Genomic DNA, 22,951 nt, shown 5'->3' with positions numbered 1-22,951 from the left:
CAGCGCCCCGGGCTGTGCGGGTCCGTGTGGCCTGGCAGAGGCAGTCCTGTGGCGGGTGGCTGCTGCTCCCTCAGCCTCCTCAGCCTCCCCAGCCTCCTCAGCCTCCCAGCCTCCTCAGCCTCTCCAGCCCCCTCAGCCTCCTCAGCCCCCTCAGCCTCCCCAGCCTCCTCAGCCTCCTCAGCCTTTCAGCCTCCTCAGCCTCTCCAGCCTCCTCAGCCTCCTCAGCCTTTCAGCCTCCTCAGCCTCTCCAGCCCCCTCAGCCTCCTCAGCCCCCTCAGCCTCCTCAGCCTCCCCAGCTTCCCAGCCTCCTCAGCCCCCTCAGCCTCCCCAGCCTCCTCAGCCTCCCCAGCTTCCCAGCCTCCTCAGCCCCCTCAGCCTCCTCAGCCTTTCAGCCTCCCCAGCCTCCTCAGCCTTTCAGCCTCCTCAGCCTCCCCAGCCTCCTCAGCCTCCTCAGCCTTTCAGCCTCCTCAGCCTCCCCAGCCTCCTCAGCCTCCTCAGCCTTTCAGCCTCCTCAGCCTCCTCAGCCTCCTCAGCCTTTCAGCCTCCTCAGCCTCCCCAGCCTCCTCAGCCTCCTCAGCCTCCTCAGCCTTTCAGCCTCCTCAGCCTCCCCAGCCTCCTCAGCCTCCTCAGCCTCCTCAGCCTTTCAGCCTCCTCAGCCTCCCCAGCCTCCTCAGCCTTTCAGCCTCCTCAGCCTCCTCAGCCTTTCAGCCTCCTCAGCCTCCCCAGCCTCCTCAGCCTCCTCAGCCTCCTCAGCCTTTCAGCCTCCTCAGCCTCCCCAGCCTCCTCAGCCTCCTCAGCCTTTCAGCCTCCTCAGCCTCCTCAGCCTTTCAGCCTCCTCAGCCTCCTCAGCCTTTCAGCCTCCCCAGCCTCCCCAGCCTCCCCAGCCTCCTCAGCCTTTCAGCCTCCCCAGCCTCCTCAGCCTCCTCAGCCTCCTCAGCCTCCTCAGCCTTTCAGCCTCCTCAGCCTCCTCAGCCTCCCCAGCCTCCCCAGCCTCCTCAGCCTCCTCAGCCTCCCCAGCCTCCCAGCCTCCTCAGCCTCCCAGCCTCCCCAGCCTCAGCTGCATTTTTGGAAACCCCGTATGTCCGACTCCACCCGGCCATCTCCCTGAATGTATTTAAGGAAAAGGGATGGGGAATGGAGACAGGGCTACGCGGCACTGAGCCTCCGTCGCTGCTCGAGCCTCACCCCTCCTGCTCAGACTGGGAGCCTCACTGTCCTCGCACCCAACACCCGGGCCATTGCCTCGTCATCGGCGTCCGATGCACTTACTCTGTGGCGTCACCCGCGCCTTTTCCCATTTTGCCCCCCCCGGGCGTGGCCTGTGCGAGCTTCCTGTCACCGCTCCTCCACACGTGTGACCCCTGACCTCTCACCCCAGGGCGGGCGCTGGGTCACTGAGCTGGAACTGAGCCTGGGGGAGCGGACAAGTCAGGGGGCGAGGACAGAGTGGGCGGAAGCAGTGGGCGAGCGGGCGGGTCAGGCTTGGCCGAGGGGCCAGGGGCGGCCCAGCCCCAGCCTGCGGTGCAGGCAGCGGGCCCTTTGCTCAGCTCAGGAGGCGCCACCTCACCCTCCACCTGCCGCTGCTTCCTGCCCAGCACGGCCACAGCCTCCCCTTCCTCCTCAGGAGCCACAGGCTCCGTCCCAACAGTAACTCCTGAGCATTCTGGACGCTGTGACTAGTGACTCCCCGTGGCCTACTGAGCGAACCCGACTCTCCCCTGTCACTGAGGCCTGTCAGTCTGGCCCAGCTGCCCCGCGGCCCCTCTCCTGCTGCCTCTAGCTGCTCTGAGGTCCTGTGGATTACTGCACCATTGCATTCTGGGTGATCACATCTGGCCTTCGTGGAGGGGGTTCTCTGTCTGGAGAGAAAGGGGGAAGAAAAGAGCATTGATCTACAAGCTGTGGTGCAAACCAGCTCTGTCTCCACCTGGTGTTTGCCAAACGGGTCACCAACGCTGCCAGTGAGACACGGGGGTGAGCGCACGTCAGGCCCCGGCTCAGGCACCGGCCCAGGCACCGGCTCTGCACCGGCTCAGGCTCTGGGCTTCCTCGGGAGGCCACTCAGAGAGGGCAGCGGCTCAGAGAGGGCAGCGGCTCAGAGAGGGCAGCGGCTGCCTGACGGCCCCGTGTGGGGTGGAGCTCGGTTCACAGGCAGCGTTTCTGACCTCAGTCCAGGCTCCAGCTCCAGCTCCAGGGACCCTGGGACCCTGACTGCGGCTGACGGAGCTCTGAATGCTGATAGAATGAACATCTGCCAGGTTACATATGACTTAGTGTTAGATTGAGTGTGGTGAGTGAAAGGATCGAGTCGGTGGTGCGCGGGCTACACGGCCGTCTCAGATGGCGCACGACGGAGAATTGAGTTTATTTACGGAAAAGGGACGGGGAATGGAGACGGCCACGCACACCGAGCGAAGGGCGCTGGGCCCAGGGTGGAGCCGAAGCACACTGAGGGCCGTGAAACGGGAAGGGCCTGGGAGAAGCAGGAGCGCCCAGGCTGGGTGGCTCCCTGGGAGGTCAGAGAAAGGAGGCCTTGGAGACAGGTTCAGGGTTCAGCCCGGGATGAGCTGCCACTGCCCACTGCTCCCTGGTTGCGGGTCTCATTGGCCCCTGAGAGGTTGGGGAATCGTGTCTGGGGGGGAATGGCACAGGCTGCTCCTGGGAGGGAGGGCAGGCGCTGGTCCTTTGTCCTGAGCGTGTTTATCGCTTTCCTGCAGCTGGAAATCTTGGGGGAGGGCCTTGTTAGAATATCCATCAGCTTCCCAGCTGTGCTCTGTCAGGGTCAGGGTCTCCACGGACTGGCCGGTGCCAGGGCAGGGTCATTAGTGCAGCTGGTGCCCAGGCAGCCTGGCATCACTTGTTTGGTTTCGCTGCTTTTCTGGGCCTGGAGCTGAAACACAACTGAGGCCTCGATGTTATCTTAGGGAGGAAAGGTCAGGGGTCAACCCGCATGTCCAGTGAGAAGCTAGGGGAGGCAGGTCGCCTGGGGCGAGGTCCTTGTTTCCCCAGTTTTGGCCCTTGCTGGGCCCCCGGGGCTTTCTGCCCTGGCGAGTGTCCGGACCAGCCCCTGGTCCTTGCTCTGCTGGGTCTGTCTGTCAGTGCGGTGGGGAGTGAGGGGGCTCGAGCCCGCCTCCTGGGCGGATGCTCCTGAGGCACACCTCCCCGCTGTGAACTCTGGGCTAGTTACCTGCCCTTTCAGTGCCTTGGTTTCCTGATCTGTGAAATGGGGATAATGATAGTATTCCCGTAGGGTGTGGTGAGGACTGAATGCGTTAATATAGATGAAGGGCTTGACACAGTGCCTGGGAAGCACAGCGAAAGTGTTGGCTGTTATTACTGTCCATTATGTCATTCCGGATTTGATTATAGACAGATGGTGTAGGCCCCAGAGTTTAAGAAAAATTTATGAAGGCAAAAGCTTTAAAACTGACAACTTCTATCCACACGAATTTCCCCTGTGGACTGGGGGGACCACCGTTGCCCGGTTTTAGCTGGGAGACCTTGTCAGCCTCTCGTAACCGCCGCTGCTGCCCCCACAGGCCACATCGCCCACCTACAGCCCGGAGCATAGACTGTTACATTCATCCGTGGCCCGTTGCCCCTCCCTATGCCCACCGCAGCCCTGAGGAAGGAAGGCGGGGGAGCCACGGTCCGGCCAGGGCAGCCCGGAAGCACAGACAAGACCAGCAAAGGCGAGCGGGAAAAGCTCCTGCATGGTGCTGACCCTTTCCTGTGAGTGAGGAGAGAGGCAGTTAAGACCCCTCAGAAACACACACCAATGCTTTCAAAACTTCAGCTCTTTTTAAAAAATTATTATTTTTTAAATTGATTTTAGAGAGAGGAAGGGAGGGAGGGAGAGGAGAGGGGGAGGAAATACTGAGAGGCTGCCAGTACCCTAATCTCCTCCCCCCACTCCCCCCCAGGTGCCCAGGCGGGGACCTCACTGCCCCCTGGTGCGGGGAGGACACCCCAAGCCCCTGAGCCACAGGGCGGGGCCAGAGATGCCAGGGTTTTCTTTAATTGATTTTTATTTTTATTTTATTTTTTTATATAAATTTTTATTGTTCATATTATTACAAATGTTCCTTCCCCCTCCCCCTCCATTGCTCCCCTCCACCAGGTTCCCACCCCACCCTCTGCCCTTTCCCCTCTCCCCATTGTCCTCATCCATAGGTGCACAGTTTATGTTCAGTCTCTTCCCACGCCCCCCTCTCCCCTTTTCCCCAAGAATCGTCAGTTCACTCCCCTTCCATACCTCTGATTCTATTATATTCACCAGTTACTATTGTTCATCAGGTTTTTTTTAAAATTTCCTTGGTTTTTAGATTCACTTGTTGATAGTTACGTATTTGTTGTTCATAATTTTTATCTTTATTTACTTTCTCTTCTGAAAGAACCCCCTTCAGCAATTCATATAATTCTGGTTTGGTGGTGATGAACTCCTTTAGCTTTTTTTATTAGTGAAGCTCTTTATCTGGCCTTTGATTCTGAGTGATAGCTTTGCTGGGTAGATTATCTTTGGCTGTAGGTTCTTGCTATTCATCACCATCAGAGATGCCAGTTTTAATAAAACTCTGGAAAGCCAATGAAAAAGGCATCACGTGGAGAGAGCAAAAATGAAACAATTCTCTGAAGGTCAGGCGTCTGAGAGAACTCTCACACCACTGCGAGGGCAGGGAGCGGCGGGGTGTCTGTGTGTGTGTGTGTGTGTGTGTGTGTGTGTGTGTGTCCGGCCCCTCCAGCTGCTGCGGCTGCGGCCCCCTCACTCACAGCCACACTCAGAGCCGCATTTGCGCAGGGACCCCTTCAGCTGGGAGTCGGGCCTGGAGGAAAGGCGTCGGCCTTGATTTGTTTCTCGCAACCGGAACGCGGGGCCGGGCACCTGCCTCTGCCGCGGGCGGGCGGTCAGACCTGGTCAGAACATTCCGTTTGGCGGGCGGGGCGGGCGGAAGCCTGCGGCTGGAGGAGGATCCTTTCCAGCTCTGCCCTCGGGTAACCTGTGTTCCTAACCTCAGCCTCCGCCCGCGAACGCGGTGACTCCGCCTGGAAAGCTGCGGGCGGGTGTGACGCGGGGGGCAGTGCGGGCGCCTACCTTCGTCCTGCGGGCCAGGATCTGCGTCTCTGGCCGCCTTAGAATGACGTCACCACATCCAGACCCGTTACCGCGGATGTTCTGGGGGAGGGGGCAGCATCTCGCAAAGCTCTCCAGACACTCCACTGTGGAGCCTGCGTTTTGAACCGCTGCTCTCCCCGCTTGACCCTGTCTCAAGTGAGGGGTCTCTCTCTCTCTCTGTCTCTCTCTCTCTGTCTCTCTCTCTTCAACTCTTTTATTTTTATTATGATGTCAAACATTCACGGGAATAGACAGAAAAGTCTGATGAACCCTCCGGTACCCATCACCCAGCCTCAGCAGCCACCAGCTGTGCCCGTGCAGCCCCACCCGCACACCCTCCTAGTCCTGCCTTCCAGGCCACCTCACAGCAAAGCCAGCTCTGGCTGACCGGGTGGCTCACTGGTTGGGCACCGACCTATGAACCAGGAGGTCACGGCTCCATTCCTGCTCAGGGCACAGCCCCGAGTGGTTAACATTAGATTATCTTCACGTCATCAATCAAAATATACTTATATATTTAAAAACCAGCTCTTATACATTAACTTCTCAGCATGTATTTTCTTAAATAGAATGAATGACTTTTCTTTAAAAAAATACTTTTATTGATTTCAGAGAGGGAGGGAGAGAGAGAAACATCAATGATGAGAGGGAATTATTGATTGGCTGTTTCCTGCATGCCCCCTACTGGGGATCAAGCACAGAAACCCGACATGTGCCCTGAGGGAACAGTGACCTTCTGGTCCACAGGTTGATGCTTGACCATTGAGCCACACTGGCTGGGCTTTAAATAGATGTGTGTGTGTGTGTGTGTGTGTGTGAGAGAGAGAGAGAGAGAGAGAGAGAGAGAGAGAGAGAGAGAGAGAGAGTTTATTGATTTTGGAGAGAGAGGAAGGACAGGGAATAGAGAGAAACATCGATTGGATGCCTCCTTCATGCCCCCCTCCCCCACTGGGGATCAAGCCCCACAACCTGGGTATGTGCCCTGACCAAGAATCAATCTGGTGACCTCTTGGTACATGGGTCAATGCTCAACCACTGAGCCACACCAGCCAGGCATGACTTCTTTTTATTACGCTCACAATGCAATGATCACAACTAAATTTTAAAAATTCTCTTAATGTTATCAAATATCCAGTGTTCAGATTTTCAATTGTTTCATAAATGTCCTAATTTAGTTTCAATTTGTGTGTTTGAATTTGGTTACAAATAAGATCAATACACTGATTGATTGGTTGGTGTGTGTGAAGATTATTCAGCCTCTTCTTTCCCTGCAATGCATTTGCCGAGGAAATCGGGTGACCCTCTGGCTGGCGGGCCGCTGGTCTGACTCCTGCTGATGGCAACCCTGCGGGACACGTTCCTATGTCCCTCTGCCCAGTGGTGGCACCAGAAGCCTGACCTGGCTTTCGGGGAGCACTGCCTGGGTGCAGAGAGGATCAGAAGCCTGATCTGGTTGGTGGGGAGCACTGCCTGGGTGCAGGGAGGATCAGAAGCCTGATCTGGTTGGTGGGGAGCACTGCCTGGTGCAGGGAGGATCAGAAGTCTGACCTGGTTTGTGGGGAGCACTGCCTGGGTGCAGGGAGGATCAGAAGCCTGATCTGGTTTGCAGAGGGCACTGCCTGGTGCAGGGAGGATCAGAAGCCTGATGCCTGGTGCAGGGAGGATCAGAAGTCTGACTTGGCTTTCGGGGAGCACTGCCTGCTCTGGTGCAGGAGGATCAGAAGTCTGACCTGGTTTGCGGAGGGCACTGCCTGAATGCAGGGAGGATCAGAAGCCTGACCTGGTTTGCGGGAGCACTGCCTGGGTGCAGGGAGGATCAGAAGCCTGACCTGGTTTGCGGGAGCACTGCCTGGGTGCAGGGAGGATCAGAAGCCTGACCTGGTTTGCGGGAGCACTGCCTGGGTGCAGGGAGGATCAGAAGCCTGACCTGGTTTGCGGGAGCACTGCCTGGGTGCAGGGAGGATCAGAAGCCTGACCTGGTTTGCGGGAGCACTGCCTGGTGCAGGGAGGATCAGAAGCACCTGAGCCACGGGGGGGCGGAGGGGGGGCGAGATGTTAATCTCCCTCAGGAGCTCGATGGTGGCTTTGGTGCTCAGCTCCTGGCGCGCCGGTTCTCAGAGGTTGCAGGGGTCTTCCTTGATTAAGCAGAGAACTCAGCGGCGTTTATAACTCTGCGAGGGGCACGGCCATCGCCACAGAGCGTCTCCGCGGCCCGAGGTTCTGGACCCGTCCCTCTCCCTGTGCCTCCTCCGGCCACTTCGTCCACACGGAGGCGTGCGTGTGCGGTGTGTGCGGTCCGTGTGCGGTCCGTGTGCGGTCAGTGCCTGCCCTCGTGTGCATCTGGGCCCCCGGGGAGCATTTCTGCAGCCCGGGCCTTGAACCGCCCGGAGCCTCGGAGGCAGGGCCTGCGATGGGCCTGCGAGGCCGCGAGCCTGGGAAGCCCCCGGTGGCCCCGTGGGCAGCGGTGGAGGCCCCGCTTCCTCAGCCTCCACACCCACGCCTGCTCTCCTCACCTCCACACACGCGTGACCACGACCACGTGGTTCCTGCCCAACCACACGGAACCAAACTCTGCAAAGGCCTTCCCCTGTCGAGCCCACCCGCCCGGCCTTCCTTCTGTTCACACCCTGCTTCTCCCCACCCCCCTTGTGAATCCTCACCCGAGGGTGTTGTTTCCACTGCTTTTCAGAAAGAGAGAGAGAGAGAGAGAGAGAGAGAGAGAGAGAGAGAGAGACCTAGCCACTGGCTGCCTTCTGCACGCACCCTGACCCAGACTGAGGGCGTGGGCTGACACTCTAACCACCGAGGACATGGCCAGGCCACACCCTGCTTCTTGAAATCCAGGCACCCCTCCCTCCCGGCCTCCTCTTCTTCCCTGACCAGGTGCGCTTACCCCCTCCCCACCCCGCCCCTGCTCAGTCGCCAGCCACGTACTCTGACGGCTCCAAAGTCTCCATCCTCATCCCTGTAGCCCCTCTGAGCTCCAGAACCGCTCTCCTACCCACCACCGGGCACAGCCGCCCACGCTTCCTCTGGCACCTCAACCTTGGCGTCTGCAAAACCAAAGTCATCCTGGAGCCTCTCCCCGCCCCCGAAACTCTGCCACTGCTAAGCCGGTGGAGGTGCTGGCTTCTGTCCTTGCAGAGGGACGCTGCCTGTGGTGAGGCCCCGTGAGCAGGGGCTGCGGGCCTGGCGGCCACACACAGGCAGGGCGGGCTGCTGTCCTCCGCGGCCCCTCCTCCACCCGCCTGCTCCCTCCTCAGCAGCTCTGGGGGCTGCGTCCAGCCGCCAGGACAGCAACGAGGCTCCTGTCTGATCAGCTGCTCATCCTGCACGTCCCCCTCAGGAGCAGCGCCCGCCTTTGCCCCGGCCTGCAGGCCCGCGGTGCCGCCAGATGCTTCTCTTTGCCCCCAACCCGTCTCCAGTTGGTGGCTGAGGTGACCTTCTAGAAAAAGTCACCGTCATGCCATTCCCTGGCTTACAATTCCGTTATGGCTCCTGCCATCCATCCAGACTCCAGCTAGGTTAGTCCCTGTTCTCTCTGGTCTCACCTCCCACCATGTCTCCTGTGAACCCCACTCCGCCGTCCTGCCCGTCTCTCTCTGTTTTCTTGCTGCCGAGCCTTGAACCCCTGTGCTTTCAGCCTGAACTATCTTGCCTCCCTCCTCACCACCCAGCAGCTCTGCTTGGCCAACATTACTCATCCTTCAAGGCCACGGAACCACCGCCCCGGCCGCAGGGGACTCAGTCATCTCCGCCTCCCCGCTCCCACCACCTGGGTAAATGCTTCAGTCATTCCTTCAGCAAACACGGCTACCGTGTGCCAGACCGTGTTCCCGAGCACTTTGCAAACATTAACTCACTTAATTGTTATAACCACTCAATGAGGGGGTTATTAGCGCTATCGCTCTTACGGCTGAGGAGCCGCAGGCCCCAGAGAGGGTGGGTCAATTGCCCCATCACGTAGCCGAAGGAGGCAGAGCCTGCCCTGAAGCCCAGGCCGCGGGGCTCCAGTGCCTGGACTCTGATCCATTCCGCCGGGCGGCCTCTCTGCTTGGATGAGCGTCACTGAGCACTTAGCATTGAGCTAAGCGATAGAAAAATCCCTATGTCCGGCTTGTTTGCCTGATCAAAGCAGCACATTCATCTGGTTCCCTGAGCCGGGCGCTTGCGACACAGCCAGAAACTCTGGAAAGACATACCTTTGCCCCCAGAGAGGACACAAGGTTAGGGAGAGGCAATAGGGAAGAAGGGGCGGAGGGAGCGAGTGGCCTGATTCCGGGTCTGAGAGCCCCTGCCAAGGAGGACGGAGTCTAAGGCCTGAAAGAGGAGTGAGAGGTGGAAGGGGAGCAGGAGGGGGAGGGAAGCAGAAGGGGCTTCCAGGCAGAGGCACAGCCTGGAATAGCACAGGCTAAGGCCTGAAAGCTAAGAGAAACAGCTGCCCACCCTGTGACCTCCAGTTAGTACCTGGCACTGACCAGTTGCTCAATAAGGATTTGTCAAAAGAATATATTAAACATGCAAAGAAGTCAAGAGAGCTAAAGATGATACAATGAAAGAGGGGAGGGGAGAGCCAGGGAGAAATAAACATAGATCGGCCTTCTCCATCTGCCCGACCGAAAATAGAACCTGCGACCTCTTGGTGCATGGGACAGTGGTCAACCAGCTGAGCCACACCGGCCAGGGTGTTTTTTTATTTTATTTTATTGTTAATCCTCACCTGAGGATATTTTTTCCCATTGATATGTATTTATTTATTTATTATTGATTTCAGAGAGAGAGATAGAAACATCAATGATGAGAGAGAGTCATTGATTGGCTGCCTCCTGTACATCCCCACAGGGGACCAAGCCCGAAACCCACCATGTGGCCTTGACTGGAATCGAACCTGGGACCCTTCAGTCCACAGGCCAATGCTCTATCCACTAAGCCAAACCGGTTAGGGCTCTCATTGATTTTTAAAGAGTAGGAGGGCGGGGGGAGGGAAGGAGAGAGAGAGAAAAACATTGATGGGAGAGACACATCCATTGGTCAGCCCCCTGCATCTGCCCCAACTGGGGCCGGGGATCAAACCTGCAACCCAAGTACGCGCCCTTGACCAGTAATTGAACCGTCAACCCTTCAGTGCATGCACCAGTGTTCCAACCACTGAGCCACACCGGCCAGGGTGAAAGTGGGGTTTTAAAAGAGGCGAGTGATCCACTCAGATTTAGTTGCTTGTTGTTTTTTACTTTAAAGTCAGGCTTCATGAGGTGTGATTGTGGACAGTAACGCTCCCCTTTCCTCTGTGAAGTTCTAAGCGGCTGATGAAGGCATCGGCCGTGCAGCCACCGTCAATAGTTCCATCACATCCCAATCCCCTTGTGCTGCCCGTTCCCGGCCAGCCCCCCCACTCCTCTCCGTGGCTGTGGGTTCGCCGTTTCCAGACATCATGTGGATGACTCAGGTGGAAGGCAGCCCTCGAACCGGCCTCTCCCCTTAGCACTGCACGCTTGAGATGTGTCCCTGTGGCTGTGTCGGTGGCTGGTTCCCTTCTCATTGCTGAACGGAGTTCCACCGTGTAGGGGAATCTGTTTGTACAGATACGCTGTTTGCTTAGCTGCTACTTGCCAGCTGAAGGACTCCAGTTCGCTTTAAAAAGCAAGCATCGCTGCCCCGAGTCCAGTGGCACCGAGTCCAGTGGCCCCGAGTCCAGTGGCACGCAGGCCCTGCCTCCCCGCTGTGTGCCCCAGGCCTTTGCCCGCGGCACTGGTGCCAGCACCGGGGATGGGCGCTGTGCCACCGTCCCTTGTGCTGGCGCTGTGCCCAGCACCCTGCGGGCACAGCTGGCCCTGAGTGAGCCGTGGGAGCCGCTGGCACAGCCTGGGGGAGTGTGGGGAGGGCACCGAGGTTCAGCTACAGGCCGGTGGCTGAGGGTAGGGGTGAGGGGAGAAGATCAGGGACGTGGCTTTGGGGAAGAAGAGCCCACTTCTGAGAGTAGAGCAAGCCAGAGGGTATGGCGTCACTTCAACTTGGAGCAAAAGTGCGTTAACAAAACCCAGCCCAGCCCAGCCCGGCCCAACGCCCTCACAGGCTGTCATCATCCGGTTGTCTTCCCTTCTCCCAGGCTTCTGTGAGGCTGCAGATCTTCCCTTGGCCGGCAGAGGGGGCTGATGCCCCATGCCTGAGCCTCCTCTGCTCTCATCCCATTCATTTCACAGGCGGGAGGGCACATCCGCTGATGCAGCAGGAAGGACCTTAGGGACCAGCCACCGGGCCCATAATTATTATTTTACAGCGAAGGACTCAGCCGCACTCCTGAAGCTCTGTCCCACAGAGCGGGGCTCACACACAGTGTCCCCGGGTACAGCTCCCATCTCTAGACAGACGACAATTTACGGAAACCTCAGGTGTGGGAGGGTCTCCAAGCCAGAGGGCGGAGTCAGAGGGACAGCCGCGACCACAGTGCTGGCGGGCCTGACTCTGCTGCCCATTGTGTGGCCCTCGGCCCACTTGCCTTTGCTCTCGTTCCTGTCTCACCCGGAAAAGCCGAACCCCAGCTTTAGAACACGGTGCCGGGAGAAGCCCAGATGAGAGACAACAGCTCCCCTTTTCCTGGTGCTGCAAGGGGGCTGGCAGGCAGCAGGCGATGGAGACGCTGCTCGCCTGCTCCTGGCTGGTCTGCGTCTGCTGATCCAGCGCTAAGGGTGCCAGGAAAGACACAGGACGTGGCCAAAAGGTGCAGTTCAGATAGCCAACGGATGTATTTTTAACCTACAGATTTCAGAGGTGGAGAGAGAGAGAGAGAGAGAGAGAGAGAGAGAGAGAGAGGTACTGCGCCTCCCGTTTATGCGTTCTTTGGCTGACTCTGACATGTGCCCTGACCGGGGACTGGACGAAACCTTGGCTCACTGAGACAGTGCTCTAATAACCGACGGAGCTGCCCGGTCAGGGCACCAACAGATACTTTAAAGTAAATGGATGTTCTAAACATCACCTAGGACATGTTTATACTAAAACGTCCTTGATGTTTGTCAGAAATTTGAATGTAACTGGCGATGTGTGTTTTTACTTGCTCAGTCCTGCCACCCTGGCAGACCACAGGGGCCCCCGGCACCCCAGCCCCGCTCCCGGGACCGCCAGATCTTCACCCTGGTTGGCTAGTGCTCCATTTTGCTGGTTGTTAAATAGAATTGACCCTTGAACAACACATGCGATTTTTTTTTTCTCGATAAACACTTGCATGGATCTGCCGTGTTTTATACAGGTGATTGAGCATCCGTGAATGTGGGTATCATTGGGAGGGGAGGGTACCGGAAGCAATCCTCCATCGATGCCAGTGGATAACTGAAGTTCTGGGGAGTCAAAGGCTGTTGGGAGCCCTGCAGGTGTGGCCGTTGTTTGGGTATCATCCTGTGCACCCTAAGGTTGCTGGTTCAATTCCTGGTCCGGACACATGCCGGGTTTCAGCCTTGATTCCTGGGTAGGAGGTGAACAGGACGCAGTCCATCAATGTTCTGCTTTCACACTGATGTTTCTCTTCCTCTCTAAAAATCAATACAAATATTATTTATTTATTTAAAAAGGTGTTGTTGTTGTTTTTTTAATTGATTTCAGAGAAGCAGGGAGAGGAAGAGAGAGAAACACGAATGATGAGAGAGAACCATTCATTGGCTGCCTCCTGCATGTCCCACTCTGGGGATGGAGCCTGACCCGGGCCTGTGCTCTGATGGAGAATCGAACCGTGACCTCCTGGTTCATAGGTCAGAGCGCAGGCACTGAGCCACACCGGCTGATCAATGACAACACCTGTTAAAAAGCTGCATAGGCATGCTCAGTGGCTCGGGGCTGCTGCCCCTCAGGGTCCACGTGTCTGATAACCACCTCCCCCTTTCTCCCCAGGCCTGGCGCTCCTGCTGCCCCCGGCCACGCTGGACGCCCTGGCGGACAGCTGGCTCCACGAGGACTGTCCGGGCCTGGACCTGGCGGCCGCGGCCTCGGGGGCGGAACCGGCGCAGGCGGCGCTGTGGGCCAAGTCCCCGGGCGTGCTGGCCGGCCGGCCCTTCTTCGACGCCGTGTTCGCCCGCCTGCACTGCCGCGTGTCCTGGCTGCTGCCCGAGGGCGCGGCGCTGCGGCCGGTGGCGCGCGTGGCCGAGGTGCGCGGCCCGGCGCACGCGCTGCTGCGGGGCGAGCGGCCGGCCCTGAACGCGCTGGCGCGCTGCAGCGGCGTGGCGAGCGCGGCGGCCCGGGCCGTGGCGGCGGCGCGGGGCGCGGGCTGGGCCGGGCGCGTGGCTGGAACCCGCAAGACCACGCCCGGCTTCCGGCTGGCCGAGAAGTACGCGCTCCTGGTGGGCGGCGCCGCGGCGCACCGCTACGACCTGGGCGGCCTGGTGATGGTCAAGGACAACCACGTGGCGGCCGCCGGCGGAGTGGCCGAGGTGCCGTCACAGCCCCCCAGCCCCTCCCTGCACCCCCGGCGGGAGGGGGGAGACCCTGCACCCCAGGGCGGGAGGGTAGGAGCTCCCTCTGTACACGGGCTTGCATGCGCTTCTCTAAAGCTTGGCTTGATGTTCAAGAGCAAAGGACCAGCTGGGGAGCCAGTGTCCATGGCTCCAGCCTTGGGTCCCTGACCCCGTCTCCCACTGTGAAAAGGTTCTTTTTTTCTTTTTATCCCCCCCCCCCCCCCCCCGACATTTCCCCATTGATTTTCAGGGAGCGTGGGAAAGAGAGGGAGAGAGACATCCATGTGAGAAAAACACGTCCAGGTTCCGGGAGAAACCAACACACGCACCCTGAACCGGGATGGAACCGCTTCCTGAGCCAGAATGGAGCCGGGGACCCTTTGGCCCTCAGGCCGAGGTTCTCCCACTGAGCCAGGCCGGTCAGGGCTGTGACTGGTTCTTAAAGAGCCTTCCAGCTTCATGCTCTGAGTCAAACTGAACTCATCCAAATGCCAAATATTGCTGATGTTTGGACTTTTTTTTTTTTTTACCCACAAAAGTGACCATTTCATATGGTTTCAGCCTAAACGAAAGAAACCACCCTGATGCCCGGTTTCCTCTGTAGCCCCACGCTTGCCCCCTGGGACCTTTGCCTACCAGTCCCGGCCCCGCGGGCCCCTAACGCCACCCCCGGTCCCTCTCCCGGCGCAGGCGGTGCGGCGGGCCCGGGAGGCGGCCAGCTTCACCCTGAAGGTGGAGGTGGAGTGCGGCAGCCTGCAGGAGGCGCTGCAGGCGGCGGAGGCCGGGGCGGACCTCGTGCTGCTGGACAACTTGGGGCCGGAGGTGAGTGGGGTCGGCCTGGGGGGGGGGGGGGGGGGGGCCGGGGCCGGGCGGGCCGTCACCTCCCCTCGGCTTGTGCCCGCAGGAGCTGCACCCCACGGCCCAGGCGCTGAAGGCCCGGTTCCCGCGCGTGGGCGTGGAGGCCAGCGGGGGCGTCACGCTGGACAACCTGCCCCGGTTCTGCGGGCCGCACGTGGACGTCATCTCCCTGGGGATGCTGACCCAGGCCGCGCCGGCGCTGGACTTCTCCCTGAAGCTGTTTGCCGAGGGGGCCGCCCCCGAGCCCCGCGCCCGCCCGTCCTGACGCCGAGGCGGAGGGCGCTGGCGACGCGGTCTCCTGGGACTTTACCTCTGCTCGCCTCGGTTTCCTAGTCTGTAAAACGGGTCTAATAAATGGCCAACCGTATACACTTCTGTGGGCAGTAGTGAACACATGATACGCGCTCGGGAAATACCAGGAATGGCCAGAGTTGTCTTCTCTGCTGTGCACCTTTTTCACACTCTGCCTTCTCACCAGTGCAGCTCTGTCTAATCGGCAGTGTCTGACGGCCCCGGTCAGCCAGGCCGGCCACCCGGTACCGGCAGGTCATAGGTAACGCCCATCTTCTCTGTTGAAGTAAGTCCAAAGGGCCCTGTCTGCAGTGTAAAGAGACGTGAGGGATAAGCAAGCTGTGGTGATAGTTTGAGCGACACTTTGTTTTGTTTTGAGTGACAGTACGTGTTTTGCAGTGACTGCCCTCGTGGTTCAGGACATGTGGCCTCAGGCGTGAAGTTCGGCTGGAACGTCGATGGCTGATGCTCTGGCCGGAGGTCACTGTCTGCCTCTCACCTCCGGCTGTGTTGCCGCCTCTTTGGTGGAGGCGGGAACCTGTCCATTCCTCGCTTCCTGGGACCCAGCAGACGTCCCCGAGGTGAAGGCTCTCGTGGTGCGATCCGGCTTTCCGGCTGGTTCCACGGGCCGTCAGCTGGGAGCGGTCGGTCGGTCGTAGAGCAGTGGGGCCGGGCAAAGGCGTGCTGAGGGCGGGAGGCATGGGCGGGGCGGGTCCATGATCAGGGGCTCCTTCCTCCACGCACAGCCAGGCCGGGGGCTGAGCTGGGGTCTGAATCCTGCTCCCCAGATGCACACCGAGGCCTCGCTCACCGTGTAGCCGCCCTGCCCGAGCCCCAGCCCAGGCTCGTCTCTCTGGAACCCTCTGGGTGGCTCTGAGGGACCGGACACAGGGCCCCCTAGGATGAAGGTGGCCCCTGAGGTGACTCCTCAGAGGGTCCAGCCCGGAGCCCCCTCCCCGCCCAGCACCCCCTCCCTTCACCCTTCCCCAGGAGAGAAAGCCGCTCTCCCACAGGCTCCTTCTCTGCCTGTGGGGTGCCCTCCCCGAGCCCCTTCTCCCGCCCGGAGCGGCCTGGGAAGGGGCCGGTCAGGAAAACCGTGCCCTCAGCTGCGATGTGAAAGCCCCGGCCGCTCAGGCCCGCCGGGAGCAGCCGGGCCGGGAAGACTCCCCGGCAGAGACGCCCCAGAGTGGACGCTGCCTTCGGTGACGCCCCGAAGGAGGGGCCCTGTCCCAGGACACCGCTCAGAGGTGCCGCCTGGAGCCCCCCCTCTTCTCTCACCGCGCCCCTCAATCCCGTCCTTCCCCGGGAAACCACGAAAGCTCGGCCAGGCCACCGTCCCCTCCAGGCAGCTGAGACCTCCGAGCCCCGCTCAGGCCGACTGAGCAGGAGAAGGGGACCCCAGAGCCAGGGGCCTTCTGGGTGTGAGGACAGGGGAGTGGGGGCCCTGGAGGAGCTGGGAACTGGAGCAAAGCAGGGGGAGCCCAGGAGGGAGTTGGCAGAGAGGAGCCGAGGGAAGTGTGCCCAGAGTCCACTCACATGCCCTAGGACCCAGGTGGGCGGAGTGTGTGTGTGTGTGTGTGTGTGTGTATGTTTGTGTTTGTGTGTGAGTGTGTGAGTGTATGTGTGTGTGTGTGAGTGTGTGTGAGTGTGTGTGTGAGTGTGTATGTGAGTGTGTATGTGAGTGTGTGTGTGAGTGTGTGTGTGTGAGTGTGTGTGAGTGTGTGTTTGTGTGAGTATGTGTGTGAGTGTGTGTGTGTGTATGTTTGCGTATGTGTGTGTGTGAGTATGTGTGTTTGTGTGTATGTTTGTGTGAGTGTGTGTGAGTGTATGTGTGTGTGTGTGTGAGTGTGTGTGTGTTTGTGTATATGTTTGTGTGTGTGTGTGTGTGCGTGAGTGTGTGTGTGTGAGTGTGTGTGTGAGTGTGTGTGTGAGTGTGTGTGTGTGTGTGTGAGTGTGTATGTGTGTGAGTGTGTGTGTTTGGGGAGGAGGGGCGGCCGGTGGAATGAGAGAGGGCAGAGAAGAATGAAATCTACCTGCTGAGTCCCCAGCTTTCCCAGCGCCTGGGAAGGGCTCTGCCTCAGTCGCCTCCGGAGGCGGCTGGACCCCGGGCAGCGGGGTGTGTGTGTGTGTGTGTGTGTGTGAGTGTGTGTGAGTGTGTGTGTTTGTGTGAGTATGTGTGTGAGTGTGTGTGTGTGTGTGTGTATGTTTGCGTATGTGTGTGTGTGAGTATGTGTGTGTTTGTGTGTATGTTTGTGTGAGTGTGTGTGAGTGTATGTGTGTGTGTGTGTGAGTGTGTGTGTGTTTGTGTGTATGTTTGTGTGTGTGAGTGTGTGTGTGTGAGTGTGTGTGAGTGTGTGCGTGTGTGTGTGTGCGTGAGTGTGTGTGTGAGTGTGTGTGTGAGTGTGTGTGTGTGTGTGTGTGAGTGTGTATGTGTGTGAGTATGTGTGTTTGGGGAGGAGGGGCGGCCGGTGGAATGAGAGAGGGCAGAGAAGAATGAAATCTACCTGCTGAGTCCCCAGCTTTCCCAGCGCCTGGGAAGGGCTCTGCCTCAGTCGCCTCCGGAGGCGGCTGGACCCCGGGCAGCGGGGTGTGTGTGTGTGTGTGTGTGTGTGTGAGTGTGTGTGAGTGTGTGTGTTTGTGTGAGTATGTGTGTGAGTGTGTGTGTGTGTGTATGTTTGCGTATGTGTGTGTGTGAGTATGTGTGTGTTTGTGTGTATGTTTGTGTGAGTGTGTGTGAGTGTATGTGTGTGTGTGTGTTTGTGTGAGTGTGTGTGTGTTTGTGTGTATGTTTGTGTGTGTGTGTGAGTGTGTGTGAGTGTGTGTGTGTGTGCGTGAGTGTGTGTGTGTGAGTGTGTGTGTGTGAGTGTGTGTGTGAGTGTGTGTGTGTGTGTGTGAGTGTGTATGTGTGTGAGTGTGTGTGTTTGGGGAGGAGGGGCGGCCGGTGGAATGAGAGAGGGCAGAGAAGAATGAAATCTACCTGCTGAGTCCCCAGCTTTCCCAGCGTCCGGGAAGGGCTCAGCCTCAGTCGCCTCCGGAGTCCGCTGCCCGGGTCCAGCCGGGTGTGTGTGTGTGAGTGTGTGTGTGAGTGTGTGTGTGTGTTAGTGTGTGTGTGAGTGTGTGTGTGTGTATGTGAGTGTATGTGTGTGTGAGTGTGTGTGTGTGAGTGAGTGTGTGAGTGTGTGTGTGTGTTAGTGTGTGTGTGAGTGTGTGTGTGTGTGGTGGTGTGGTGGTGTGTGGGAGACAAAGGCTCGGAGGCGGCGACCACTTGGATGTTCGGTGGGAGATCCGAGCTGGGATCGGAGAGGTGAGGTGGCTCGGAGTCAGGCGGGGCCCAGAGCACAGAGTGGGAGTCAGAGGGCTTGGACTCCGTCCCAGAGCAATCAGCGGGGAGCCGAGCATATTGGCTGCTCGAGGCGTCTCCTGCGGGGACATCTATTTGAGGAACCGGAGGCTGCAGCAGCCACTCCCGGGGCTTGACCTCCAGGCTTGACCTCCGAGGGCGTGACCGTGGGTGCGGCCGTGGGGGTGCGGCCGTGGGGGTGCGGCCGTGGGCTGCGGAAGGAATGCAGGCGGAGGAGACAGCAGCTGCAAAGGCTCAGCGCGCTCACGCCTCTGGGAGGGGTGCCGCGGGGAGAGTGCGGGTGCGGAGACGGGGGAGGGGGAAGTGGTAGGGGGCGATGGCAAAGAGGAACCTCACCCTCAGCTGGCCCTGCCCTGTCCACCTGGCTGCCCTTCCTCCTTGCTGGCCGCCTGGCGGGTCTGGATGATTTCCTCAGGTCGCCCCACGCCCAGCACAGACTGAGCCGGCAGCACTGGCCGGTGCGCAGGAAGGGAGCGCACTGACCGGTGCCCTGCTCAGCACGGGTCTCCCTCCCCCCCCCTCCCTCCCTCCCTCAGCGCTCCTGCTGGGCGGGTGTGAGCGGCCCAGCTCACCCCTGGGAAACGGAGGCTTAATGAAGTTAAGAGATGGGCCAGACACCGGTAAAGTGTGGGGCAGGGTGGAGCACCTACTGTGTACCAGGCAATATTCTAAACACCGAATGTACAACAAAGAGTAACCAGTAAAAATCCCCGTCCTCAGTTTATATTCTAGGGTGGAGGGGGGGGGGAAAGAATAGACAATGGAAAAATAGCTGAAAATACCAAATGTCAAATCCACTCATGGCCACCAGAGGGCACTGTAATCCTACCGCCTTCCATTCTCTGCTTCCATCTCCCATGCTCCCTTTCCAGGTTCCAAAGATAATAGCCAAGGAGGCTCTGGATACTAAGTGTAGCATCTGCTCAAGAATGAAAGCTGAGCCCTAGCCAGTTTGGCTCAGTGGATAGAGCATTAGTCTGTGGACTGAAAGGTCCCGGGTTGGATTCCAGTCAAGGGCATGTACCTTGGTTTCGGGACATCCCCAGTTGTGGGGTGTGCAGGAGGAGGCAATTGGTCAATAGAAATGTTTCTAATTCTCTATCCCTCTCCATTCCTCTCTGTAAAAAATCAATAAAATATATATTTGTAAAAAGAATGAAAGCTGAGGGGTGTGTGTGTGTGTGTGTGTGTGCGGTAGTTCCTTTTTTACCTGCTTTTCCAGGTTAATCCCTTTATCAGATCCCCATCCAATTGCCCAAGATATCTCAGTGATTTTCAAGGCCTTGTGTATCACAGAGATCACCAAGACTCATATTCATTCACCAACCCATCCATCCTCTGCTTACCCACCTTCTCACCCCTCCTCCATCCACCCTCCTGGCCAACCTCTCAGCTTCTCTCTCTCTTAATTCTCAGCTACCCAGGACCCCATCCGCCCACCTCCTTCCATGTGTCCATCCACACCTCCTCCCACCCACCAGCTGGGGCCTTCAGTCTAGAGCAGTGGTCGGCAAACTCATTAGTCCACAGAGCCAAATATCAACAATACAACGACTGACATTTCTTTTGAGAGCCAAATTTTTTAAACTTAAACTTCTTCTAACGCCACTTCTTCAACATAGACTCGCCCAGGCCGTGGTATTTTGTGGAAGAGCCACACTCAAGGGGCCAAAGAGCCTCATGTGGCTCGTGAGCCGCAGTTTGCCGACCGCTGGTCTAGAGGGTCTGGGAAGGCAAGAGGTCAAACCAGACTGACCGCCGGTGAACTCAGCGGGCATGCGTTTTAGAATGCCAAGGCCGGTGAGAGCTGAGAGCATTAAAACATGGCAAGACATTAGCCGCCAACCAAACTGTGTCTGGAAGCAATGAGACTCTGGATCTTTAAAGCATCCCAGGGCGGCATTATGTGGTGCAGACACATGTGTTAAGTCATCATTAGCCCTTCAAGGGAGCCTGGTAGGTAAAATCCCATAAATGTTTCACCACCTCCGTGCTTTGCTCCAGTTCCTTCCTGAGTGAGGTCGTCTGGCAGTTACTCAGGAACAATTAAGACCTGCTTTCTGGGCCCTAATAGCGGCGTGTCAGACCAGACTGCAAAGTGCTGGGGAGAGCTGACCACGAGGCTGTGGCAGCGGCTCCGGCAGTCCCTGGCGCGGGAGGCCGGCCCGGCTCTGCGGCTTCCTCCCCTCCGGCTCGGAGTGCTCTTCAGAGCAGTGGACGGGCCCAGCACTCCGGAACACAGATCCTTTGCCGTCTCCAGCTCGGTGGGTCCCTGGGTGACCTCCCTCCTCCTGAGCGCAGAGATTCAGAGGCCTGAGCCCAGCAAAGGGCTGTCCGCAGCCTCTGGCTGCCTTCCAGCCAAAAGCAAGCGTCTTTGTTGTTTTGTTTTGTTTGTTTGCTTTGTATGTGGAGCACGAATTCAAGCCTAAACTCTACCTTGAGATTTTTAAAAAACTGTATTGTTGAAAGTATGATAAATGTCCCCGCCTCCCCCTCGCCCCCTCCCCGGGTCTTCCCCGGAGACTGAAATATCTCGTTACATTCAAACACATCAGGCTTTCTGGCGGCTTCTTTTCTTAGGGACACCTCTCCGCAGCCCCCAGACCTGCCCCTGGAGAGGCTGTTCCGCGGCTGCTGCAGAGGGTCCCTGAGCCTCCTTCACCGCCCACTGGGCTTCCTTCACATCTTTTTTTTTTTTTTTTTTTTTTTGATTGATTTCAGAGAGGAAGGGAGAGGGAGAGGGAGATAGAAACATCAATGATGAGAGCGAATCATTGATGGGCTGCCTCCTGCACTTTCCCCACAGGGGACTGAGCCTGCAACCCAGGTATGTGCCCTTGACTGGCATCGAACCCGGGACCCTTCAGTCCGCAGGCTGACACTCTATCCGCTGAGCCACACCAGCTAGGGCCTTCACCTCTTTCTTGAGTCGATCCCTGGTTTCCTGGATGCTGTGTCTAGCTTTAGCGCTTGCTTTGGTTGGTATTTTCTCTAGGACTTGGTAAGAAAAGTACATCTTTGAGAGTTTGCTAGTGGAAAAATGTCTATTTTACTCTCCCACTTTACAGTGGACAGAGAATCAAGATGGAAAGCCACTTGTCCTCGGTGTTTTGAACGCACGGCCGTCCCCTCCGGCCCCCGCCGTCAGCCCTGGGAGCCCAGGCCCACGCTGGTGGAGACGGTCAGAGGGCCTTCCCCTGTGGAGCAGGCGGCCTCTGCCCTGGCCCCGGCTCTGCAAGTCTTGGTCTGGACCCGTTTGGACCCCAACCATCTGTGCTGGGCCCCATCAATCTGCAAAGCCACCCCCTACGTGTTTCTTCTCTTTTGCTGTAGAATGTGTGCGAAAGGAACTAACTATCACCTCAGCCAAGACGTAAGAGATTGCCAGCTTCCCAGAGCCCCGCCCCCAGCCCAGGCTGGGCCCTGCTCGGAGGTCATGACCTTTCTGACGGCTGTGGGCTCCAGCTCCTTGACTTTCTCTGTAGTTTTCCTCCCACGGTAACCCTCAGGCCGCCCCGCTGAGTTCTCCCGCGTAGGCCTGCACCCCGTGACTGCCTGCGCCGTTTCTGAGGGTGCCGTTCAGTAGTCAGTGTGTTCACAGCTGTGTGCCACCTCCAGCTCCTCCGTCCTCCCAACGGACCCTCTGTGCCCGGGAACAGCAGCTCCCCCCCGACCTGCCCCCAGCCCTGGCAGCCACACGCCCCGGCTGCCTCCATGAACCTGACTTCTCTGGATTCCTCACGTGAGGGGAATCATCAGTCTTTGTCTTTTTGTGACTAACTTACTTCACTCAGCACAATGTCTTCAAGTTCTGTCCATCCTGTAGCATGTGGTAGGACTCTCTCTCTCTCTTTAAGGCTGAATAGCATTCTATTGGGCATATGAATACACCACATTTTGCTTATCCACTCCTCTGTGATGGCCACTCGCATTGCCCCCACCTCTTGGCCAGTGTGGACAGTGCTCTGAGCACATGGTGTGCTTTGAGACCCTGCTCTCAATTCTTCTGGGCCTATGCCCAGGGGTGGGGCTGCTAAGTCACATGGTAACTTTGTAATGTTTTCAGTGGCCTCTACGCTACTTCCCATAGTGGCTGTGCCATGCTCCATCCCCACCAACAGGGCCCAGGCTCCAGTTTCTCTCTGTCTCACTTGTTTTCTTCTTGCATTTGTTAGCGGCCATCTCACTGGGCGTGGGCTGGTATCCTGTGGTTTTGATTTGCATTTCTCTGATGATCAGTGATGCGAGCTATCTCTGGCTACTTTTTTTCCTGGCTACTTCGAGAAGTTTCGCCTTCTCGTTGGCTTTGAGCACATTGACTGTGATGTGCCTTGGTGTAGTTTCTTGTGTGTGAGGTTTGTTGAGTTTCTTGGATTTACAAATTTCAATCGAATTTGGAAATTGTTCAGCCATTGGTTCTTTTTTTTTTTTTCTTTTTAAAATATATTTTTTTTATTTTTTACAGAGAGGAAGGTAGAGGGACAGAGAGTTAGAAAAACATCGATGTGAGAGAAACATCGATCAGCTGCCTCCTGCACATCCCCTACTGGTGATGTGCCTGCAACCAAGGTACATGCCCTTGACCGGAATCGAACCTGGGACCCTTGAATCTGCAGGCTGACACTCTATCCACTGAGCTAAACTGGTTAGGAGAAGCCATTGGCTCTTAAACTACTGTTCCTGTGCCCCCATGTCTCTCCTTCAACTCCAGTTCCTCACCTATTGGGCTGCACGAGTTGTTCCACAGCTCCCTAATGTGCTTCTCATTTTTTAAAATTCGCTTTTCTCTGTTATATTTTAGGTAGTTTCTTTCTTTTTCTTTTTCTCTTATTCATGTTTAGGTAGTTGCTATTGCTATGTCACAACATTAATTTTTTCCTACAATGT

At 57.8% G+C, this 22,951-nt stretch overlaps 2 protein-coding genes across 4 annotated transcripts in view; one reads left to right on the top strand and one right to left on the bottom strand.

The window, feature by feature from the left end:
* Positions 1–14,779, top strand: part of QPRT (quinolinate phosphoribosyltransferase) — a 15,677-nt gene extending 898 nt beyond the window's left edge. Inside the window, exons 1-4 of one of the 3 annotated variants that reach the window (XM_084881881.1) lie at positions 7,619–8,637; positions 12,995–13,530; positions 14,245–14,376; positions 14,459–14,779. In XM_084881881.1, the coding sequence (XP_084738007.1) occupies positions 8,577–8,637; positions 12,995–13,530; positions 14,245–14,376; positions 14,459–14,677 (948 nt within the window). In that variant the 5' untranslated portion in view covers positions 7,619–8,576 and the 3' untranslated portion in view covers positions 14,678–14,779. Of the gene's footprint in view, positions 1–7,618; positions 8,638–9,508; positions 9,799–12,994; positions 13,531–14,244; positions 14,377–14,458 lie in introns of those variants that run through there. The other 2 variants (XM_084881883.1, XM_084881882.1) reach the window with 2 other exon arrangements.
* The window catches only part of MYL11 (myosin light chain 11), an 87,635-nt gene extending 65,769 nt beyond the window's left edge, over positions 1–21,866 (bottom strand). The window contains exon 1 of the mRNA XM_084883096.1: positions 21,862–21,866. The gene's annotated coding sequence lies outside the window, so the exon portion shown is untranslated. The remainder of the gene's footprint in view (positions 1–21,861) is intronic.
* Positions 21,867–22,951: the final 1,085 nt, after the last annotated feature.

This window comes from Pipistrellus hanaki, assembly GCF_964339955.1.
Source record: "Pipistrellus hanaki genome assembly, chromosome: 4".
In the NCBI taxonomy this organism is placed as follows: domain Eukaryota; kingdom Metazoa; phylum Chordata; class Mammalia; order Chiroptera; family Vespertilionidae; genus Pipistrellus; species Pipistrellus hanaki.
Note: the sequence above shows the minus strand (reverse complement) of the source record. Positions and strands in the feature narration are given on the sequence as shown.